General features: G+C 44.5%; 1 protein-coding gene across 3 annotated transcripts in view; it reads left to right on the top strand.

Moving 5' to 3' along the window:
- Window positions 1-23,355, top strand: part of LRRK2 (leucine rich repeat kinase 2) — a 120,897-nt gene that overhangs the window by 68,755 nt on the left and 28,787 nt on the right. For all 3 annotated transcript variants that reach the window (XM_019487440.2, XM_014606474.3, XM_019487441.2), the window contains 8 exons: window positions 5,417-5,544; window positions 7,854-8,072; window positions 13,234-13,435; window positions 13,989-14,077; window positions 14,925-15,112; window positions 17,811-17,965; window positions 19,360-19,506; window positions 20,211-20,402. In XM_019487440.2, the coding sequence (XP_019342985.2) occupies window positions 5,417-5,544; window positions 7,854-8,072; window positions 13,234-13,435; window positions 13,989-14,077; window positions 14,925-15,112; window positions 17,811-17,965; window positions 19,360-19,506; window positions 20,211-20,402 (1,320 nt within the window). The remainder of the gene's footprint in view (window positions 1-5,416; window positions 5,545-7,853; window positions 8,073-13,233; window positions 13,436-13,988; window positions 14,078-14,924; window positions 15,113-17,810; window positions 17,966-19,359; window positions 19,507-20,210; window positions 20,403-23,355) is intronic.

Here is a 23,355-nt window from a genome sequence, read left to right as displayed (position 1 = left end):
GGATCCTTCTGAATGGATGCCCATCGAAATTTGTCACCATTCTTTGCCTGCTCCATGACAGTATGTGATTGGTGGTCCTCAGTAATGGATCTGTCACAGATCCCTTTGGGGTTAAAATGAGAGTTAAGCAAGCCTGTGTCATTGCTCCAGTATTCTACTTGATATTCCTTACTGTGATGCTATATCTGATCATCAGCAAGCTTCCAGTTAGAGTGGAGCTAAACTACTGAATGGACAGTAAGCTATTTAATTTCAGTCACTTCTGAGCCAAATCCAAAACCCACCCTGACATCAGTCATTGAGCTTCAGTATATTGATGATGCTATAGACTGTGCTCACTCAGAAGGAAACCTTCAGGCAATCATCAACATCCTTAGCAAGGCATACAAGAAAATGGGACTGATGCTTGACATTCAGAAGACTAAGGTCCTCCACCAACCAGATCTTAATGAGCAGTTCCCAGCCGCAGTAATTCAGATTCACGGTAAGACCCTGGAGAACACTGAGTATTTCCCATACCTTGGAAGCCATCTCTCACAGAAAGCTGATATTGTCAAAGAAATCCAACATCACCTGAAATATGCAGGTGCATCCTTTGAATACCTGAGGAGACAGATGTTCAAAGATCACGACATCAGATCCAAAACCAAGCTTGTGGTTTATCAAACAGTTGCAATCCCCAGTATCGAGGCGATGATCATCTTACATCAAGTTCACTGGGCCAGCCACATCATCCGGATTTCTGACTCCAGGCTCCCAAAGAATGTTTTATTCTCCCAGCTCAGCCAAGGTCTATGCCCAAAAAGAGGGCAGCAAAAGCGCTTCAAGGACATCCTTAAGGCCAACTTGAAATAATTCAACATCAACTCATCAGAGACCATCACCCAGAACCACCCCAGTGGAGGAAGAATCTGCTGCAAGTATCTCAGTGCTTTGAAACTTTACGGTGATAACAGGAGATGGAAAAGCAGAATCCAGAGCTACCGACACCCATGAAAACATGCCCAAGTTGCAGCAAAGTCTGTCTATCCTGGATTGGCCTCATCAGCCATCTTCAGATCCACAAATAAGATAATCATGGCAAACAATCATCCTTGACTGTGAAGGATTGCTGAAGAAGAAGGTTATGGCTACCAAACATAACAGTATACAATGTCTTCTTTTTGTGTACTTCCTCTAAGTGCAATAGTGATGTTCAAGTCGATGGAAATGGATATGCCTCTTCAGAGTATATTAAACATGTTAGCTGATTTGTTTTACATCTAGCCATTGCAAGTAATATGTTTGCATCTAAGCAACAAACACCACAATGGAAGAATTCAGATAACCAAAAACCTGGGGTGAAATCCCAGTTCTGTTGTTTTAAATGGGAGTTTTAGAAGGGTTTTATTCCCAGTGTTCTTTCTCTCACCATTTTCTTTCTTCACCTAGGGATTTTTTCCCTAAAAATGGTCATTATTGCAGTGAAGCCTTTGTCAAAAAGAAGAGTCTCATTTACCTATGGCAGGATTGCCCAACCCACAGCCTTTCTATGTGGCATGTGGCAGGTTGGGGAGGGGGCAGGAAATAGAAAGCAGAGCAACAGATTGGGCAAGGAGTACAGGCATGGAGCAAAAAGCAGAACAGCAGATTGATAAGGGAGACAAGGCAGAGGGCAGAAAGTGGAGCACCAGATTAGGCAGGGGAAGGGGACTGGAATGGCACTTGGGATGGAAGCAAGGCTTACCTTGTGGCATGCATGCCAAAAAGGTTGGCCCTCACTGACCTTGGTGGGGAATGCAGTAAGGGGTGGCAACTTGGGCAGCAGTGACCACAAGGTGATTTGTGTTCAGGATCCTGAAGGAAAGGAAGGAAAGAAAGCAGCAGAGTAAGGACCCTGAACTTCAGAAAAGCAGACTTCAACTCACTCAGGGAACTTATGGGCAAGATGTCATGGAAGGCCAATCTGAAGAGGAGAGAAGTCCAGGAGAGCTGGCTGTACTTTAAAGGAACCTTACTGAGGGCACAGGAACAAACCATCCTGATTTGCAGAAAGACTAGCATGTATAGCAGAAGACTAGCTTGGCTTAGCAGGGAAGTCTTCAGTAAGGTAAAACACAAAAAGGAAGCTTATAAGAAGTAGAAAACTGGACAAACAACTAAGGAAAAGTATAAGAGTATTGCTCGGGCATGCAGGGATGAAATCAGGAACGGTAAAGCACAATTGGAGTTGCAGCTAGCAAGGGATCTGAAGGGTAACAAGAAGGGTTTCTACAAGTATGCCAGCAACAAGAGGAGTGTCACTGAAAGGGTGGGTCCTTTAGTAAATGAGGGAGACAACCTAGTGACAGAGGATGCAGAAAAGACTGAAGTACTCAATGTCTTTTTCACCTCAGTCTTCACAGGTGGGGTCAGCTCCCACACTACTACAGCTGGCAGCACAGTTTGGTAGGAGATGAGCAGCCAACTGTGGCAAAGGAACAGGTTAGGGACTATTTGGAAAAGCTGGATATGTACAAGTCTGTGGCTGGATAGGATAAACCCAAGGGTACTAAGAGAATTGGCCAGTGTGACTGCAGAGCTTCTAGCCATCATCTTTGAAAATGTATGGCAGCGTTTCCAAACCGATGTGCCGTCAGCCACGTCCAGGTGTGCTGAGGCATTTTGGGCTGGAGCCACGCCCCCCGCTTGCTGCTGCAGCAGATGCAGACAGACTGGGAGCGTGGCTCCAGCCAGGCAGAGGCCGTGGCTCCAGCCCAAAATGCTGTCTGGCTGGCCACCATCCCCCCCTCCCCCATGGTCCAGTGTACTGTGGTGCTTTTTTATTTAGGTAAGTGTGCCATGGGGTGAAAAAGTTTGGGAAACGCTGATGTATGGTGATGGGGAGAGGTCCCTGATGATTGGAAAAGGGCAAGTATAGAGCCCAGCTTTAAGAAAGGGAAGAAGGAGGATACAAGGATCTACAGACCGATCAATGTCTCACCTCAGTCCCTGGAAAAATCATGGAGCAGATCTTTAAGGAAGCCATTTCTAAACACTTGGAGGTGAAGGTGATTAAGAACAGTCAGCATGGATTCACCAAGAACAAGTCATGCCTGACCAACCCGATCGCCTTCTATGATGAGATGACTGGCTCTGTGGATGTGGGGAAACCAGTGGATTTGATATACCTTGACTTTAGCAAGGCTTTTGATGTGGTCTCCTACAACATTCTCACAAGTAATCTAAGGAAATATAGGTTGGATGAATGGACTGTAAGGTGGATAGAAAACTGGCTGGATTGTCAGGCTCAGAGGGTAGTAAATAGCTTGATATCTAGTTGGCAGCCGGTATCAAATGGAATGCCCCAGGCATCAGTCCTGGAACTGGGTTTGTTCAATATTTCCATCAATGACCAGGAAAATGGCATAGAGTGCACCCTCAGCAAGTTTACAGATGACACCAAGCTGGGGGGAGTAGTAGGTATGCTGGAGGGTAGGGCTAGGATTCACAGAGACCTGGACAAATTGGAGGATTAGACCCAAAGAAATGTCATGAGGTTCGCTAAGGACAAGTGCAAAGTCCTACATATAGAACAGTCCCGTGGCTGGGAACTGACTGACTAAGCAGCTTTGCAGAAAAGGGCCTGGGGGTTACAGTGGACAGTAAGCTGAATATGAGTCAACAGTGTACCCCTGTTGCAATGAAAGCTAACTGCATATTGCGCTTCTTTAGTACAAGCGTTGCCAGCAGATCAAGGGAAGCGGTTCTTTCCCTCTATTCAGCACTGGTGAGGCCAGTCTGGAGCCCTGTGTCCAGCTTTGAGCCCCCCACTTGGGAAACTGTGGAAAAATTGGAGACTCCAGCAGAGGGCAGCAAAAATGGTTAGGGGGCTGGAGCACACGACTTCTGAAGAGAGGCTTCACTGAAGTATTACAGTAGTTATTTTTGAAACTTCGGGTCCCACCTAGACTACCTTTGCATCCCACCAGTGGAACGCGTCCCACCGGTTGAGAAACACTGGACTAGATGACCTCTTCAGGTCCCTTCCAACTCTAATTTTCTATGATTCTATGACCTTTCTTATGTTACTACATGTTCTTGATATTTTATATATTGTTCCTTGTAGCTATAGGTGAAGGCTGAAGTGGAGACTTTTGAGGGTTCTCCCAGTTAACAATTGCCTGCAAATGCAGGGGAGTAGACTCAGTGGCCCAAGAAGGCCTTCCACTGTATGTTCCAATATACCTGGGAATGTAATTGGGCTTAGATTGGCACAGGTCAGGTCAGGGCTGATCCATTCTGCCTAGAATTAGTAAGGAATTTTCTGATGGAATTTTTGTTGTTGTTAAAAAATATCAGTTTGTTGAAATCAGAACTTTTCGTGTAAGTGCACATAATTGTTTTGACAAGGATGGGATTTCTGGTAAAACCAGAGGGAGAAGACCATGTCCCACTTAAAAATAGTCAATAGCTCGGTAGGCAAGTCATTTACTTAGGAGTTAGAAGACTGATGTTCAAGACCCTGTTCTTCTGTCGGACTAGGCTTGAACCTTAGTCTCTCTGAGGAAACTGTGGGCTTTTGGGTTATCCGGGGTAGAAGAGGTTTTATCTTAGAAGCATATAGTTCTGTCTTCAGTACCAGTATTCCAAATCTGTCTCTCTAGTTCCATGATCCTCCACAAGATAGCAATTTTTGGAAGGTCAAGCAAATGAAGCAGCCTCTGATGGTCAGTTTAATTGACTTAGACCCAATTAATTTCCTTGTTCAAATTCTTTTGAAGCCTATTTGAAGTCCATGAATCTACCTTGGATTAGACTTTTAAGTACTTTACAAATTTGGATCAGGACTCCAGAAGAGAAACTACTGAAGAGATTCATATATTTCAGCAAATTTTCACTAGACTCCTAATTTTTGCACTAAATCTTTAATGTGTATTGTAAGAAAAGTTCACTCACTATGGTTCCCACCCCTCTTTTCCCTCCACTCCACATATACATGACTTACATGGGCTCTTTCTAAGAAAGTCAGACAAGATTCTGCGTATGTATTTCAGGAAATATATTTTAGGAAATACATAAGTAGCATAGTTGTGATTTGATATTTCATTTTGGAAATGGTATGTTATCCTTTAATTTTAGTTTCTATCGTAACGTGCACAAGACAGGAATATTCGGATTACATATGTAACTTAAATTTTGGCATTTCCTGGTTTTTTGAGCGCTTAATCATGCAACCTTAGCATTCTTTTATTATAAAATGGTTGTTTTTTATTGACATGTAGTACAGGATAAATGTTTGGAAAAGTTATGTAATCTCAGTCTCACTTTGACTATTTTGTGAGAATTAACTGGGTTTGCAGATTAGCAAATTGAGGATAAAAGCTGTTCTGCTTTTTTGTGATTTGTGGAAGTGAAGTATGGAAAGTACTAAAGTATTTATTTCTGTATCACTTAGGACAAGAAGAGTTTTACAGTACTCATCCCCACTTTATGACCCAGAGAGCCTTGTATCTTGCTGTGTATGATCTCAGCAAAGGGCAAGCAGAAGTGGATGCTATGAAACCGTGGCTGTTTAATATAAAGGTAGCGGGCTAAATTTTCTGTAATATGTTTTTTTAAATTCCAAATAACTGTTTGTAACCATTAAATTTACCTCATATTTTTGGGAAGTTGTTCAGTTAGTAGAAACTTTAAGATGAGAAACTTTCTGGAATGCAGATTATTGTGTATGAAAATTTCTTCATACTTTTTGTGGATTTATGGATGTCATCCATAGTAAGAATTTAGCAATTTCTGATATTATTTTGTATAAAATGATAAAGCACAGCTATGTCACAAATTCCAAATGCTGGTCCTGATAGTCATGCTGACACTGATCCCTCCATACTGCAAAGTCAATAAAATTGCTATCTGCACATTAGTGCTAGAAATGCCACTTAGAAAACAGCCATTTAGATACACAAAGGAAAGTAGAATTCCACCCTAAGAGGGTGAGTATTTTTCTCTGCTTTCAGTTAGACCTTATCAGAGGTTGATCAATAGCTTTACCTCATCTTTCATCATTACTCATTAATACTCTTTCCTTTTCTCCTTAGACATCATTATACCTTAAGGGTAGCAGGTTATAGGGCACACAATGAGTTTTTGGTAAAGACCTTTGTTAACATATTGTCCTTTACCATTTTGGTGCCTTGCCTTTATTGCCCAACCGCCATTTTTCACAGTGATTAATAGCGTTGTTATTCAGTCTTATTTTCTTAATGTGAAAAACTGAGTTGCTAGAATTTAAGTTCCTAGAAATGGAACTGAGCTGCAAATATTGGAACCTTGATCCAAACACCCCTTTAAATAGAAGAGTGTTTGTATCCATATTTTGATTCAAGATCATCTGTACATGTTAAATAATGCTTTACAGGCATAATACATTTTATTACCTTGCCCAGTCTTTAATATACAGTTTATTCCATAAACTCACCTAAATTAAACTCTATGACTTACAAAGTCAGGCAAAATATAGAATTAAAATAAATCAGTTTTGAGCTCCCGATATTGTCAGTCTTCTTCCACTGATGAGAAGAAAATAGACAAATATAAATTATAAGGAGAGAGACAATAGAAATCAATCTGGCTGCATTTCCCTTGTCTTAGAGGGTGCTTATACACGTGAGGGGGTTTAGTTCCCTAAATTGAAAATGGTGAATTTTTAATTGGTAGGTTTTTAATTGTGAGGATTAAAATCCCACTGTTTCAATTTAGGGGCTTCTGTCACTGTTACAGAACAGTGATGGCCCGCCTGCAGCTTCCCCTCACCTCCTCTCTCTGGCTGTGGGCACACTTCACCAAGAGGAGGGGGGAAAAAGTGGCAAGGGGCCCAGTCCTTTTTTTCTGTTCTCATGAAGCCTGCCTGCCTCTCCTGCTGTTGGGGGTCAAGCTGCTGGCAGACCTTGAAGTGCAGGGAGCCCCAGACCTTCCCTCCACAGCTGTGGTGCCCCCCTCACCACTTTCTCCCCCCCCCCCAGCAGAGCCTACCCGCATGAGCTGCTCCTGGGTCACAGTCATTGAGCTGCAGGGAGGCCAAGTGCTTCCCACCACAGCAGTGGCACCCCCAGGGCTACCACAGGCAGGGTGTTAGCTGCACAGGTGCTGCTGCAGCTCTCAGGCAGCACCCAGGCCGATCCAGCAGTGCACGGAGCACTGGAAGCTCAGACATGCTCAGGGAAGGTCAGGCTTGGTGGGCTTCCAGCATCCCATGCACCATCCCCATTTCCGGGCAGTCTCAGGTGGCAGGAAGGCAATGGGCTGGCTTGCCACTGAAGCAGTGTGGGAAGGTGACAGAAAGGTGTCTGGGTGTGCTGGCGGCCAGAGAAGGCAGCAGGGATGATGCACGGGATGCTGGAAGTCCACCAAACTCAAGCTTCCACCAGCCTGCCCAGGCTTCCAGCTCTCCATGCACCATCCCCGCCACCTTCTCCAGCTGCCAGCACACCCAGGTGCTCTCTTGCCACCTTCCCACACTGCCCCAAGGGCAAGCCAGCCCGTTCCCAGGGCAGCACAGGGAGGTGGCAGGAGCTATGTGACGTGTATGTGCAACAGGTTCTTTGTCCACAGTGGGACAATTTGGCATGACCAAACTAAAATACATCAAGGTGGTCTAAGTTGCTGTGCTCAAAAACTTTTGACACAAAAAAAAATCGTGCATGTATACATGGTTACGCCGTTACATTAGACAAATAGTGATTTCTTGTCACTTTCGTCACATGTACATGACCACATGTAGAAGTGCCCAGAGTCTTTATGTTGTTCTGACTGCACTATGCAGGTTGCTTGTGCACAGCCAAAGAAAAATCAGGTTTCGCCACTGAGATAATAAATTATATGGTTCTTGTTAACAGGCTCGTGCTTCATCATCTCCCGTGATTCTTGTTGGTACTCATTTAGACGTCTCTGATGAGCGGCAATGTAAGACCTGCATGAATAAAATTACAGGAGAACTGTTGAATCAAAGGGGCTTCCCACTTATCCAGGATTATCATTTTGTGAATGCTACAGAAGAATCTGATTCCATTATAAAACTCCGGAAAACCATAATAAAGGAGAGTCTGAACTTCAAGGTAAACTGCATACTGGTCACTTCATAAAAAGCTTCCTAGAAAAAAGACTGTTTTAACACCATTTTTTTGTATCTTGAAATCATAGTCATTGCACTTATATGATACCTTAGACCAGGGATTGTCAACTCCCCTCGCATCCGGCCGCCACCACCAGAAGGGGTACACTTGTTAAAAAAGGTTAAAAACCCCTGCCTTAGACCAGTGTTTCCAAAACTTTTGATACCTGGGGCACACTTTTTTCCCTTGGATTAAAATTCGCTCTACACTTCACTCTTAAACAGAAAAAGATGTATGTATATATACATTTTTTTCAAAACATCACATATTGTGTTCCCCTGCCAGATGAAATCATACCAATGCTGAGATTTACTGTTGAAAAAATGGCTTAAAAAAAGAGCTGTGCCCTGCTATTTCCACTGTCTGCCCCTTCCCAGTCCCTGGTCTGTATCTCAGGGTGCAAGTGCAGCACTGTTGCTGAAGCGGCTTCTGCAGGGTCTCACGCTTCAGCGACCACCCCACAGCCTCTTCTGCCAGCCCCTGAGCATGGCAGCAGTGGAGAGGATGAGCCGCCTGCCTACCCACTGGCAACAGAGCATGCTGCTGGAAGCATTGTGAGGGCCAACACAGGGGCTGCCTCAGGGTAGGGAAGTGCAGGGGAAAACAGTGGTGGCGGCAGCAGTTCAAAAGGAGCAGCTGCAGGAACGGCTAGAGTAGCAGGGGCAGGTGCAGGGTGCTAGACAGGGCAGGAGAGCATTTATCTCCTCACAAAGGGAGATCCTTGGAGTACATTTTCATCAGTCTTGCAGCACAATAGCATTTCCCAGTACACCCTTTGGGAATCACTACATAAAAGAATGAGAGGCATATCCCCAAATCTCATTATCCAATGCTTTGCTTTCATTGCTTATTTTTTCTACCCAAAATTTAGCAAAAATGTAATATAAGTGTAGAATTCGTCTGTTAACAAATACAATCAGAAATAAAGTATATAACAGAACGTATTTCTGAAGCACTGGATTATTCTGATAAAAAATTACCCACTTCTGTTTAATGCCAACTTATATCTGCAATTAGGACTGAAAGGTTTAAGGGAAATCACAAAATATTTGTGTGAGGATAGAAGCCAGACAGTATACTATGTGCTCACATTTTGTGATCAACTGCAACACTTTGCTTTTCAGTCCAAGTATAGCCAGCTGGCTTGTTTGCCCAGCCAGAGAAGGACTAAAAGCCCACCAAAGTCTCTTGCAGGCCCTTCTCTCAGAGCAGTTCATTGATTCCAAGAAAAAGAAATGGCTAAGTAATCAAAGCAGACCTGTTCTCCAAACCAGCATAGGTTGCAGGCACCCAGAAGCTTTTCATTTTTTCTCAAAGGCTAGCCAAAGGATCCAGCCTCCCATATGCAGCTCGCCATCCACAGAGCTTGATTTGGTCCATGTGAAGTAATCAAGCTGGATTGCCTAGCCACACATGGCAAGTCCTTAAGAAAACAGAATGTCCTTTTATACACCAAGCCAATGAAGATGGAGCCCATAAAATAAGAGCGTGATTTTTAAGCAGCATTTTGGAATAAGTCATGCTTCAGATAGTGGACCAGATTCCCTTGTTCACAAAATGCACTTTTAATTGTGCAAAAATCTGCTTATAAAGGACAAAGTGAACTTACAGCAGTGGGAAAATCAGAGTCACTGGAGAAGCCCCTAGAGGATCTCCACTGCTGCAATCCCAGTGCCACCACTCCCTCACTCCTCCTTACCTTCACCCTCCTTACCACCCAGTGGGCACATCTACGTGAGACGCGTAATGCACAGTAGACTAATTATACTGCGCGTTAGTGCATCACGGCAAAAACTGCTAATGCTCAGTAGAATTAGTCTACTGTGCATTGTCACACAAAGAACATGCGCAATTGCTACTGCACATTAGCACCAGCTACTGCGCATTTATGTTGTACCTCATATTAGAGGGCACTTTGACACATGCTCTGGGGATTGGCGGGTGGCACTTTAATTAGAGGGGCTCCAAGAGCCTCTTTAATTAAAGCAGTGCAACATCTTGTGTATCAGCACAAGCTTTAGTGCAAGCACCCCCGCCGCCATTTTGAAATGTGGAGATGCTGATACACAAGATGCAGGATTCTGCTGGAGCACAGTAATTGCCACGCTCCAGCAGATTTGATTAATTGAGTCTGCTCTGACATGCTGTAATTACAGCGTGTCAGAGTGGCCTCCCCACTCATGTACAGGCACCCAGAGGTACTAAACTTAATGCGCAGTAGCAACAGCACATTAATGCATGTGCAGATGTGCCTAGTATAAAGGGGACTGGAGTATGTGAGGGGAAGGGTGCAGATGTATCAGGGATGGGGAGGAGATGCTAGAAGTGGTATGCATAGTGCAGTAGAATAGCTTCACCTCCTGTGCATTAGTAAGCACCAACAAATCTGCACTAGAGGAATACAGACTACACCCTTGTAAAGGTGTGTGAAATCCTACACCTCAGCATACACCTCCCACAGTACTTTGGAAGACTTCTGCCTTCATAAGAATGTCTTCTTCTCAAACACTTAAAGGTTTTCCCCCTACCGCATATTCCAGAAGCTCTTGGTACTACAGTTTGGCCCTATGTTTAGACTTTATTAAGAATCAAAACCAGTTAGAGGAAAACAGGAGAAATTGTATGTATTGTAGGCATTCTCTGAAAAGAAAATCATGAAGAAACAGGTTGGAAATCAAATGTAAAGTGATACAGATATTAAATAGGGAGCCCAAAGCTTTCAATTTACCAAGTATTTAAGTTGTAATGACTTTCCTACCAATCAAACAACAGATTACCAACCAGGTGAGTAGTTTGTGAAGCTAAAATAGGGCTCACAATTTATTTTCTAAAGTCAAGATAGATTGTCTTTTGTTACTGTTGATGTGTGTCAAAAGGCATTTGGTTCAATAAAACATTAATGTTGATGCCAGGAAGGTATTTCACATCAGAAGAGAACAAGAAAAAAAGATAAAAAGGACTATAACAAAAATTACATTAAAAATTCATAGAAAAATTTGAAAGGCTGTTTTTAAACAACTGATAAGCAGATGACCCGAGCAGGGTGCAGGGCCCAGGGCAAATCAGCCTGTGCAGGACCCCGCCCTCAGATGCGAGGAAGCCGGCTGGGGGGCGAGGAGATGGACGTGAAACCAGCAGCAGCATGGAGTCACCACACCACTCCTCCCGGCTCCGCGGGGTCCCCCAAAGCGTGGGGCCCAGTGCAGTCGCCCTGATTTGACCCCCTCTAGGGACGGCCCTGCTGATAAATAATACTTGCTTCAACTAATATTGCATTCAGATAAACAAGCAGAATAAAATTCTGACACATTAAACCCAGTGGTAAAATCTCATTGAGCTCAGTAAGGCCAGGCTTTCCCCACAGTGACTAGTTATATGTCAGACATTACTGTTGTAGATTGCTATAAATGTCATGGATGTATGTGCTTGAAATGCATATTGGATTCTCTACTGCAGCAGTGCTCAACCTGTTTGTTCAGCAGGCTGGATGGGCAGTGCCTAGTCCATCCACAGACCAAATCCAGCCAGTAGTCCCAATCTGGCACCTGGGGCAGGCACAGGAGGCTCCATCTGGCTGTGTGGAGGGAGGCAGGGGACAGCCTAGCCCCATGGAGGAAGAGGGGACTTGACCCAATCTGGCAGGGAGGAGGGGACGTGACTTGGCAGCCTTGTCGGGGGGGTAACCCAGTCCTAATTACCTGGGGGGTGAGAGGGCTTGGCCCCGCCCTTATCCAGCCATTGGAGGGGCATGACCTGACCCTAATCCAGCTGTGGGGAGGAGGCGGTGTGTCCCGGCTCTGCAGGAGGGAAGGAGGTGTGGCCCAGCTCCAGCCCACTGCTTGGGTTTGGGTATTTGGCAAGGGGGAGGGCATCAGTCTTAATTGCCACCGCTCCCCCACTACGAAATTTTCTGACCTGTGGGGAGCCCATTGGGCCTGATATAATGGCTCTGTGGCCTGAATTGGGCCTGAAGGCCAGAGGTTGAGCACTCCTGCTCTATTGTGAGCCTTTCAGTGACAAACTATCCAGCAATCATCCACACTGTGCAACCCATGTTTTCTTCCTGAATCATTTCCACCTGTGAAGAGAGCTAATCACATGGACCCAACTCTTTGCCCTTGTACCAGGATGAATTAAAGACCTGGAGAAAAAGAGTGCTTTCTCTCAACTATTATCAGACATTAAGAGCCTCAGTCCTGTTTCCCAAATTATTTAGGTCATGCCTTCCCCAAAGTCCATTTAAAGTCTAATTTTTCAGGGAACTGAACACCTGCTATCTGCTAAGTTTGACAACTTCAACTTTATTTCTAGTGAGGTACTAGATTTTTATCCATGCAACAAATAGTTTCTTTTTATCTTAAATAAGAGCTTATCATTAGGCTTTAATTCTCTGTTTACTTTTCCATATGAATGCATTATGAAATCATTTTTCTTTGGGTTATAATTTTTTTCTTTGTTATATAGATACTAGTAAATTGCCCATCAAGAATGATGGGGGGGTGGGCAGGGACAGAGCACCACCACTGCCACCCTGCCTCCCAGGAATGGGGCCATCTCCACCTGCCACTGCCTCACAGGAACAGGGTGGGGGGGAAGCTTGCCCCTCCATTCCCTTCCACCAACACCCCACAATGCTGCGCCTCCAAGGAGCAGGGCTGGGAAGGGTGCAGTGGGGGGCAAGGCCAGCAGCGCTGGCCTTGCCCCCCACTCTATCCCCACCAACATGGCAGCACTCTGCAGAGTGCTCTGTCTGTACAGAGCACTCTGATTGGTTATTTCAATAAGCATTGTGATTGGCTGCTGAGACAACCAATCAGATTACTCCAAGAGCATTATGGACGGGCACACACACACAGTCAGATGGATTAAGCCCTTTATATATAAAATTCCTATTGTAGTTTATATAGTTATTGTTCATTTTGCGCGTCTTTAAAAAGTTGTGGTTAACTATTAAATAACTCCTCTTATGTTCTGTTGATATTGGTGCCTGTGCTCTGGGATAAGTCAGCCTTCTGCTTAAATGACATCTTGGTGGTATCAATCTGTAATTTATTAAGAAAACTAACTAAAATTAATTCTAAGATTATTATTCATAATTATACAGATCAGAGACCAGCCAGTAGTAGGACAGTTAATCCCAGACAGTTATCTGGAGCTGGAGAAGAGAATTTTATTTGAACGTAAAAACGTCCAAAGCGAATTTCCTGTGATTGATCAGAAGCGATTATTAGAACTGGTGCAAGAAAGCCAGTTACAGCTGGATGAAAATGAACTTCCTCATGCAATTCACTTTCTGAATGAATCAGGTAGTATATTTTCTTCCTTGTGTGATGTTAGGTTTTAGACTTGTTTAGCAGACAAACTTATTTATATTGTTGTTCACAGGATTACCATAACATGGTGGGCTGATACGTTAGTCTAATTTAAGGTTTCATTTTGTTATCTTAGAACCTAAGAGAACAAAACTCTGTGAAGGATTATGCTGTTAACAGTTTACATCTTTTAATTCCCTTTGAAAGGAATAAACCAGATGGATAGAAAACAGGATTTAGGAGAAAAGATAAGAATAGTAGACAAGCTTGTGAGTAGGACAGCATTTATAAATTTTAACTGCTTATTTCAGAATACAAACTGAGTGATTAAGGATGCTTAAAACAAAATAATAATCAACACTGAATCTTTACTGAAGAAAGGAATAAATCAGATTATGAACATAAACATGGCACTTGGAAATAAACTGACTCGACTCCAATCCTTTGAGTTACGTTCATCAAAGATAACACACAGTTGAGCACCTAAAACCAATGTTGTTTTATACGAATGTTACATGATCTTCTAATTTATAGTTTCTTGGCATAGGTGTACTGCTACATTTTCAAGACCCAGCACTCCAGCTAAGAGATTTGTATTTTGTGGACCCAAAGTGGCTCTGTAAAATAATGGCACAGGTTAGTTTCTTGTAACTTTTTTATAACCCTTGATACAGCGCTTTCCTGCATCCCCAGCTACTGTAGCTGACCTGGCCTCTTCTTTCCTCATTTCTTCCCAATATCATGACTCACTTCTCCCTTCACCCTTTACTTCTGCTTTGGACTTAATTACTTCTTCCTGTTCCCTTTAGTCATTATGTCCCAGTGCCCCCTTTATCTATTTTGTTACTTCTGTCTTATACTCCTCGCCCTGCAGTGACTAGCAGAACACAGATAAAATATGGAGGTTAGAGATGGGATGTAGCATAATCCTCTAGTATATTGTTAGAAGTTGAAGTGAAGACTGGAGGTCTGTACTGTAGCAATAATAATGACCTGAAATGGAAGGAGAGCAGGAAAGAATGGTAATTAGGCTTTGGAGAAGATGAAGGAAGGGGGTGGGTGGGGGTTTCAGACCTGGAAACAGGTAAGAAAAGGGCCTGTGGAAACAGTTCAGCTGGAAAGCATCAACCACTACTTCAGTAGTTTGGAAAAGATCCAAATTTTTGGATGGTTGTTCAGATTTCCAAATCTTTGAGAATTAACCTATCACTAATTAACATTCAAAATAATTTCCCATATGCTAGGCAGCATGCAAGTCACTAATGTACACGAAGACACTACCGTGCATGGATAGGAATTTAAATAAGATCATAAGAAGTGCTTGTTCACTGCTAGTTCCCTGTCCTCAGCTGGCTTATCCTGCTGAAATGTGGAGTTCTACAATGAACAGGAATATGACTTTTTTCTAATTAATCGTATGTAAAATAGTTCAGAAAGCTAAATTTGTTTGAAAAAATGCAATCCAGTTTTGGTTTTTTTTAAGATTTTGACAATGAAGGTGGAAGGCATTTCTAAATACCCTAAGGGAATTATAAAACGTTCAGATGTGGAAACATTTCTTTTGAAGAAGAGCAGATTTCCTAAGATATATATGTCACAATACTTTAAGCTTCTGGAAAAGTTCCAAATTGCATTACCATTAGGAGAAGATCAACTACTTATTCCAAGCAGGTAAACAAAGAGCTTAAACCACATATGTGCTAGGAAAAAATATAAAGATTAGAAACTGATATTCCTGGGTATTCTGATATTTTTAGGTACTTCATGCCAAAGCAAATTGTCGCAAATAATCAAGATTTTGCTTGCTTTGTTACCAGGGGTCCGTGCTTTCCATTCACTGTGGAAAAACGCAGGTTTTTTCCTTTTAAGGAGAAAAGCACAGACTTTCTCCTTAAATCAGATTTTCTCTTTTAAAGGAGAAAAAAGTGGGAAATGGCAGGTTTCCTCCTGCAGCCTGGCAGAGTTCCAGCCTGCAAGGGGCAGCTTAGAGCTACAAGGAGTGGGAGGAGGGCAGTTGCATGCACACATGCACGTAGCAGCTAGGCAGCATGGAGAGCAGTTCCCTGCAGGTAAGTGGCGGGGGGGGCAGACTAAAGCCCCCACAGTGAGGGAGGGAGGGAGTGGGCAGGACTGGGGCTGGGAGTGCTGCCCAAATGGGCGGGGGGGCAGGGGCTGGAATGCATGGCCACGAGGCCCGGTTAAGGAAGCAGGGCAAAGCAGCATATTAGGGGCCATGAGCAGATTACCAGGGGCCAGCAATGGGGCTGGTCCCCCACTGTTATCTAAGGTTACCATATTTCCAGGTCCAAAAAAAGGGACACCTGTCACATGGGACGGGGGGGCAGTGACATGCTGGTGCCCTGCCCCTGCCTATTCTGTTGCCTCTCACTGCAAAACCACAGAGCCCCCAGCCCTGCTGCTGCCCTTCATTCCCTTTGCATACACCCCAGCCCTGCCAATACCCCTCACTCCCAAACTGCAGTACCCTGCCCACCTGGGCCATGATTTCATAGATTTTGTAGACATTAGGGCTAGAGGGACCTTGGAAGATCATAAAATCCAGCCCCCTGCCCCAGGGGTAGGAAGTCAGCTGGGGTCAAATGATCCCAGCAAGATAAACATCCAAATATTTTTTAAAAGAGTCCAGAGTTGGGATTTGCACCACCTCTGCAGGGAGTCAATTCCAGGCCTTGGGGAGCTTGGACGATAACCAGGGCAGGTCAAGGACCAAAGACTTCATCTCAGAGTCCTTTATACCAGAGTTTGTCAGCTTATTGCCCCTCACTCCTGATCTGCAGCGCCCCCCACCCCCATCCCTGCTGGTGCCCCTCACTCCTGACCCACAGCCCCCTGGTGCTGCCAGTGCCCCCTGCACTCCCAAACCACAGCCTCCTGCCCCCACCAGCCCTGCCAGAGGGGCCCCAGCTGTCCCTGTCCTGACCAGCCAGATCCGCACAGTGGCTCTGATTCATGCAGGAATCAGCAGAGTGTGTCGGGCCCCAGCAAGGGCTGAAGGGAAGAGGAGGGGTAGCTTGTGGCACCTCCAGCCCTGGGATGGGGCTGCTGCACTGGGCCAGGCAGCCTGGCCATGGCCCCCCTCCCCCCTTCTTCCTCCTCTCCCCCGGGCAGCATCTCCTGGCCACTCATCCTCTGCGAGCACAGAGCACAGGCATTAGCCTCTGTGCTGCCTGGTGACTGCAGAGTTTCCTGCTGCCCTCAGAGGGCCCTCACCCCCTGCTCTTTTCCCTTGCTGCCCCACCCCCCGCTGCCCTGACCAAATGTATGGGATTTAGCTTGGGTGCAGGGGGAGGGCGATCGGAGGCAACAGGGAGCACCACATGGGTCTGCAAGCACCTCTGCAGCTGCAGGCATGTACATCTGCTCCCTGCTGCCTCCAATGACCCTTTTGCTGCTCCTACCAGAGGAGGAAAGTAAAATCCCAGACATTCAGGCAGATTTAAAAAACCTGCCCCAATGGATATCAGAGGGCTTCAAAAGAGGCACAGCCAGGAGGCTGTGGGTGGGAAGCAATGGGCACCAGCAGGGCTGGGGAGCTGTGAGTCAAAGGTGAGGGGCTACCGGCAGGGCCAGGAGGCTGTGGGTCAGGAGTGAGGGGCACTGGTAGGGCCAGGGGGAACTGTAGCTAGGGAGAGAGGGCACCAGCATATCAGGGCTGCTCAACTCCACAAAGCAGCAGAGGGGACAACTGCAGCTGGACCCATGTCCTGGTGAGCAAAGGGGGCAGGTGGAGCTCTGATTTTTCTATGATAAAAACATGAAAATCAAATGCCAAAATATATAGGATTTGAAATATATAGTATTTAGAATTTATTTTATTAAAATGATTAAGGCACTGGTAGGCTTGCAAATTGCTTTAAAAATAGTAAATATATCAATAAAACATTGTGTTCAACTGATACCGGTAAATATAGTGGCATTTCATTTCAATCACAGAAAAACAGATTTTGGGGGATTTCATCAGAGAATTTGGGATTTTTAGCAGACAATTTGCAATTTTTAAACAGAAAAAACCAGGATCCCTGTTTATTACAGTGCATTTCTTTACATATATATGTTAAACTGACCTTGTGGAACAGACGTCAGCAAGGTTTTGAGCCCAGCCCAGCCCACACTGCCACTTCTCCCCTTGCCCAGCCATGGTGTGGTGCAGTCATGCAAAGTCTTCTCCCTTCCCCCCTGGCCTGGCCACAACACTTGCAGGCCACTCTGTCTCGCTGCCTGAGCTGTGACATACACAGACCTCCTCACGTGACAGCAGGACAAGGGAAGCCCCTGGATCCATGTAATTATTAAATTTGGAAAAAGTAACGTATGAAATATTGGAAGATATTTTTCTTGTTTCTTCCAGTTTGTCTGATCACAGACCTGTTATAGAGCTTCCCCACTGTGAAAACTCAGAAATCATCATTAGACTGTATGAGATGCCGTATTTTCCTATGGGATTCTGGTCAAGGTTGATCAACAGGTTGCTCGAAGTATCTCCTTACATGCTGTCAGGAAGAGGTACTGATATTTAATTTCAGAAGTAATAGTGTGTGAATTTACTTTGATCACCTTGTTTTACCTGTCTGAATTCCAGTCCTTTCCAGCCCTGCAGTTTTGCCTTTGATTTATTGCTGTCCATTTTAGGAATATAAGAAAAGAATGGCTATTTACAGATCTTAGGGATACCCTATGGCTCTGCTTAGGTTGACTCTGCAAGTGGAGCATAATTAGTCACTTGCTTTCTTGTACCTCCCCTTCTGTAGGCAAGATATAGAAGGAATACTTGCATTTAGGCAATACTCATGTTAGCTTCTGCAAAACTATCAGGAAAGAGTAAGGAGGAAGCAGGGCCACAGTCTTCTCATACTCCACATTTGCCAGCAGAGCTGGATGAGTACCAAAAAGGAAAGGACATTGTATTGAGTAATGCAGTTGCTGCTCTTCTCCATGACTCCAGATCTCCAGGAAATATTGTTTCTATTGTGACATGTCACGTGGCTTTCCTGCTAAGACAGTATGCTTCCCCATAATTCTCAATGTAGGCTTATGGCTTTATGACAGAATTCAGCCCTTAATGGGAAAAGAACTGGATAGGTAACATATCCTCTGAGCCTCATTTTGGAGAATGTCTATACTTGGACACCCATTTCCTTTAAGGAGTTCCCCCACTGGGCTGCAGGTTGGCAGGTAGCCAGCTCCTTTCTCCCTTCCCCCCTTAAAAAATCTGGAGACTTTTATCAGAGGTGTTTTTCATTTTTTTCGTTCTCTTCCTGGTCTGGAGCAGCCCCCATTTTTAATAATGATAATTCACTTCACTTTTAAATGTTTATTTTTAAAAATGTGATTTGAAGAACATTTAGATACAATTAGATAAAGACTACCTTAGCATTAGCCTCTTTGCTAACATTCTTCAAATGGGACTTAAACCTCTCTGCTGTTTTAGCCCTTGGTCTCTGTCATGTGAGCACAGGCTTTCAGTTGCATCATATGAAATGCTGATTATGTAATGCATACAAATCTAGTCGTGAAAAAATTAAGGATACCAGGCTTGCTTTATTTATTGCTTAAGACATTTTAGATTGAACCTATGGATTTTATACTGAACTTATGGATCTGTACTTAAAGACTTGTGCATTGTTTGCATTCATCACCTACTACATGACATATGAGTTGATTCTATATTTAGTATTATTTAATATGCCTTACTGGAGTGATAAAAGACATTAAAAGTGTGGGGGGAACACTACACCAGGAAATAATGTAGTCGTTACTTTTGCTTATGTTATATAAACATGAATAACTATGTACATTTATAGGTAGATGCTTAGAATAACATGTTTTGCAGTAATTAGCACAATTTACACCATTCATATTAGAAGTCTAATTTTGATTCTTAAGTTTGTTTTTCCTAGAACGAGCTCTTCGTCCTAATAGAATGTATTGGAGACAAGGTATCTATCTGAATTGGTCTCCTGAAGCTTACTGTCTGGTGGAATCAGCAGTGTTTGACAACAATCCAGACAGCTTTTTGAAAATTACAGTTCCTTCTTGCAGAAAAGGTTAATTACTTCTAAGTCTGGTTTTGCTTTTGTTTAAATAAACCAGTGGTGCTCAACCTTTTTTCCCAGTGCACTGGTGTTGGGATGGGGAAGGTGGGCACCATTTGGCCACACACAAGGCGATGAGAGGCAGCCCAGTCTCAACCCAGCTGCTCAGGAGAGGGGAGTATGGCCTGGCCCCACAGTGGAAAGGGGGCATGGCTTGACACTGCATTGGGAAGGGGGCATGGCCTGGCCCCTCAGTGGGGAGGACGGGGCATGGCTTGGCCCACAGGGGAAAGAGGACATGGCTCAGCCCTGTGGGGGGAAGGGGGAATAGCCCTGCAGTGCAGGGCTTAGGGTTTGAGAATTTGGTTGTGGGAGGGTGGCTGTATTAATGGCTACCCCTTCCCTGTTGCCAAATTTCCTGTCATGTGGGGAGTCCTATGGACAAGATGGCATGGCTTTATGGGCGGCATTTGGCCCAAAGCGCCGGAGGTTGAGCACCCCTGAATTAAAGCATGGTGCTTTGGTGTGCTTTTCTTTTACCATTCAGAATCTGCAGTATGTCTTTATGGGGATGGTTTAATCAGGGAGGATTCTGCTTTGAGCAGAGGTCTAGACTAGATGACTTCATGAGGTCCCTTCTAGCCCTGCTTTCCTATGATCCTAGAGTATAGGTATGATAGACCAAGGCTCTGATCACCTTTTCTGGCTTTCTGTAGGTTGTATCCTTTTGGGGCAAGTTGTGGATCACATAGATTCTCTTATGGAAGAGTGGTTTCCTGGCTTGCTGGACATAGATGTATGTGGTGAAGGGGAAACACTGTTGAAGAAATGGGCTTTGTACAGCTTTGAGGATGGTGAAGAGCACCAAAAAATACTACTCGATGATTTACTTAACAAAGCTGAAGAAGGTAATGTTTTATTTAAGCTATTTTGAGGTACCTGTATAAAGGTGTATATGTAATATCCACTGTCATAGTATTTAGGAATTTCATATTATTTACAAGGATGTAACTAAAATAAGCAATGCCATCTTCACAGTATGGTGCAATAGCCAGTACTTGTTTAGTTCTAGTGCCTTCTATACACTGAGACCAGATCAGATTGCGGATAATACTGTGTACTCTGGGGCACAGGCAGGGCAAGCTCCTGGAGTGCGCCAGAATGCTGACCTCTGGGGAGCCAGAGAGGGGGCAGAGTCTTACCTTCCCCATCGCTCTCTGCACTCTGACAGCTGTAGCAGAATAAGCACAGGCAGCTACAGATAAGAAGCAGGCTTAGCAGAAAAAACCAGAATGCCCCCTTTGTTCTCTGGGAGACTTTGCTATGGCACATACATCCCTGCACCTCCCAGCTGTTATCAGATTTGCCCATCACTTTGGGGTGCGCTCATTTATTAGGGATACGTTTCTAGGGTTTTTGTAATTCTATCAATGTGTGCTGCTTGTGTACTGGTGTTTCTATACGGAGCTGTATGTCTCCCTTCTACAAGTCCTTACCCCTAATGGAGCTATCTTGCAGGACTGTTTCAGTGGGGCTGGGTTCCTCCTGTGCAGTCAGACACAAGCACACAAGTGAACAGAATACCTCTGAATCAGGCTGGGTGTCCAGCTGACACCCTCATGGGCCAGCATTCAGTTCATAAGGGTACATCTGAGCCAAACTAGGTCAATCAGCGTATACAAGCTGATCCCCTTATGTGTTTCAAACTCAGCACATCCCAATCTTGTGCCCTAACTGTCCTAGTAGTGGTAGCCTCTTGCTGAGCAGACCCCACAGTGTTTCTGGGCTTCACAGGGATCTTTAGCTTAGGTAAAAGAAGCGTTGCTGCAGAGCAAGTGGGGAAGGAAAAGTAGAGAAGGAAAATTATACCCAGTTACTACCAGTTTGACTATAAAAGTTATTTATTGCTGAGTATATGAAATGTATAATGGTATTAGTAATAACAGACATGCAAAGGAAAACAATCAAAACAATTACAATACTACCTTGGTTTCACTAAGTATTTGGGGAAACTTAGCTCAAGCTTAACTAGATTCATAGATTCATAGATGTTAGGGTCAGAAGGGACCTCAATAGATCATCAAGTCCGACCCCCGGCATAAGCAGGAAAGAGTGCTGGGTCTAGATGACCCCAGCTAGATACTCGTCTAACCTCCTCTTGAAGACCCCCAGGGTAGGGGAGAGCACCACCTCCCTTGGGAGCCCGTTCCAGACCTTGGCCACTCGAACTGTGAAGAAGTTCTTCCTTATGTCCAGTCTAAATCTGCTCTCTACTAGCTTGTGGCCATTGTTTCTTGTAACCCCCGGGGGCGCCTTGGTGAATAAATCCTCACCAATTCCCTTCTGTGCCCCCGTGATGAACTTATAGGCAGCTACAAGGTCGCCTCTCAACCTTCTCTTGCGGAGGCTGAAAAGGTCCAGTTTCTCTAGTCTCTCCTCGTAGGGCTTGGTCTGCAGGCCCTTGACCATACGAGTTGCCCTTCGCTGTACCCTCTCCAGGTTATCCGCATCCTTCTTGAAGTGTGGCGCCCAGAATTGCACGCAGTACTCCAACTGCGGTCTGACCAACGCCCTATAGAGGGGAAGTATCACCTCCCTGGACCTATTTGTCATGCATCTGCTGATGCACGATAAAGTGCCATTGGCTTTTCTGATGGCTTCGTCACACTGCCGGCTCATGTTCATCTTGGAGTCCACTAGGACTCCAAGATCCCTTTCCACCTCTGTGCCACCCAGCAGGTCATTCCCTAGGCTGTAGGTGTGCTGGACATTTTTCCTCCCTAGGTGCAGCACTTTGCATTTCTCCTTGTTGAACTGCATCCTGTTGTTTTCTGCCCACTTGTGCAACCTATCCAGGTCTGCCTGCAGCTGTTCCCTGCCCTCCGGCGTGTCCACTTCTCCCCATAGCTTTGTGTCATCTGCAAACTTGGACAGAGTACATTTCACTCCCACGTCCAAGTCGCTGATGAAGACTAATACCATTCAGGTTCAGAAATCTATGCCTAGAGAGAAAAAAGAAAGAGAGAGAGCTGGGGTCTCACCAGTCCAAAAGCACTCAGGTTCCAATGCTGACAGGTAAAGTTCTTAGCACATTCCTTGAAGGGAGATGATCTGTTTCTTCCAGCTTCTCAGGAACAATAGCGGATGGTGTCGGAGAGATTTTTTTTCTCTTGAAGCACACCGTTTACTACTTCTACAGCTTTTTATACCCTCAGTTTAACTTCTTCAAAGCATTCTTTTAATTGTGTAAGCAGTTGTCTTTTCTATTAACAAGGGGTTATCTGCTTCAGAACATCTCAAGAAACTGATTAACAACCAGGAAAAACATAAGTTTTTAAGGAGTAACCAGACACTCAGGAGCCATTCTTATGGATTGCAGATATACTTGATGGGATACCTCATTGTTTCTTCTCAGATAGTTTGCAGCGTCAGGGTTTTGTATTTTTACCTGTTGTGAATAAGCCTCAGCTTAGCATGACTTTTCCATATCTTACTGTAGTCTTTTAACAGACTTAAGTGGATTATTGGAGTGTTCATAGACTGTGTGGGGAGGACTTCCACCAGTCATCCTGGGAAAAGTATAACAGCATTTGTGGTCAGGGCTCCAACGGGCTGGACGCTGTGATGAACCCTTTGCCATTGTTCAAATGTTGCCAATACCCGCTTTGGCTTTGTCTCTTGCCTCAGCATTCCCTAACCCGGCAACCGAGTTTTAGTCAATCAAGTTTAAATAGACCTCCCTTAGTGGGACCGGGGAATGTACGGCCCAAGATGCCTATTAAACTTTACTTCTGCTTAGTTCTGGTTAGATGAGGTGTATGTGTGGAGGAGGAAATAGAAACGGTCCTTTGTAAGTCCAGT

The sequence above is a fragment of the Alligator mississippiensis genome, chromosome 4 (assembly GCF_030867095.1).
Source record: "Alligator mississippiensis isolate rAllMis1 chromosome 4, rAllMis1, whole genome shotgun sequence".
Taxonomy (NCBI): Eukaryota; Metazoa; Chordata; order Crocodylia; family Alligatoridae; genus Alligator; species Alligator mississippiensis.
Note: the sequence above shows the minus strand (reverse complement) of the source record. Positions and strands in the feature narration are given on the sequence as shown.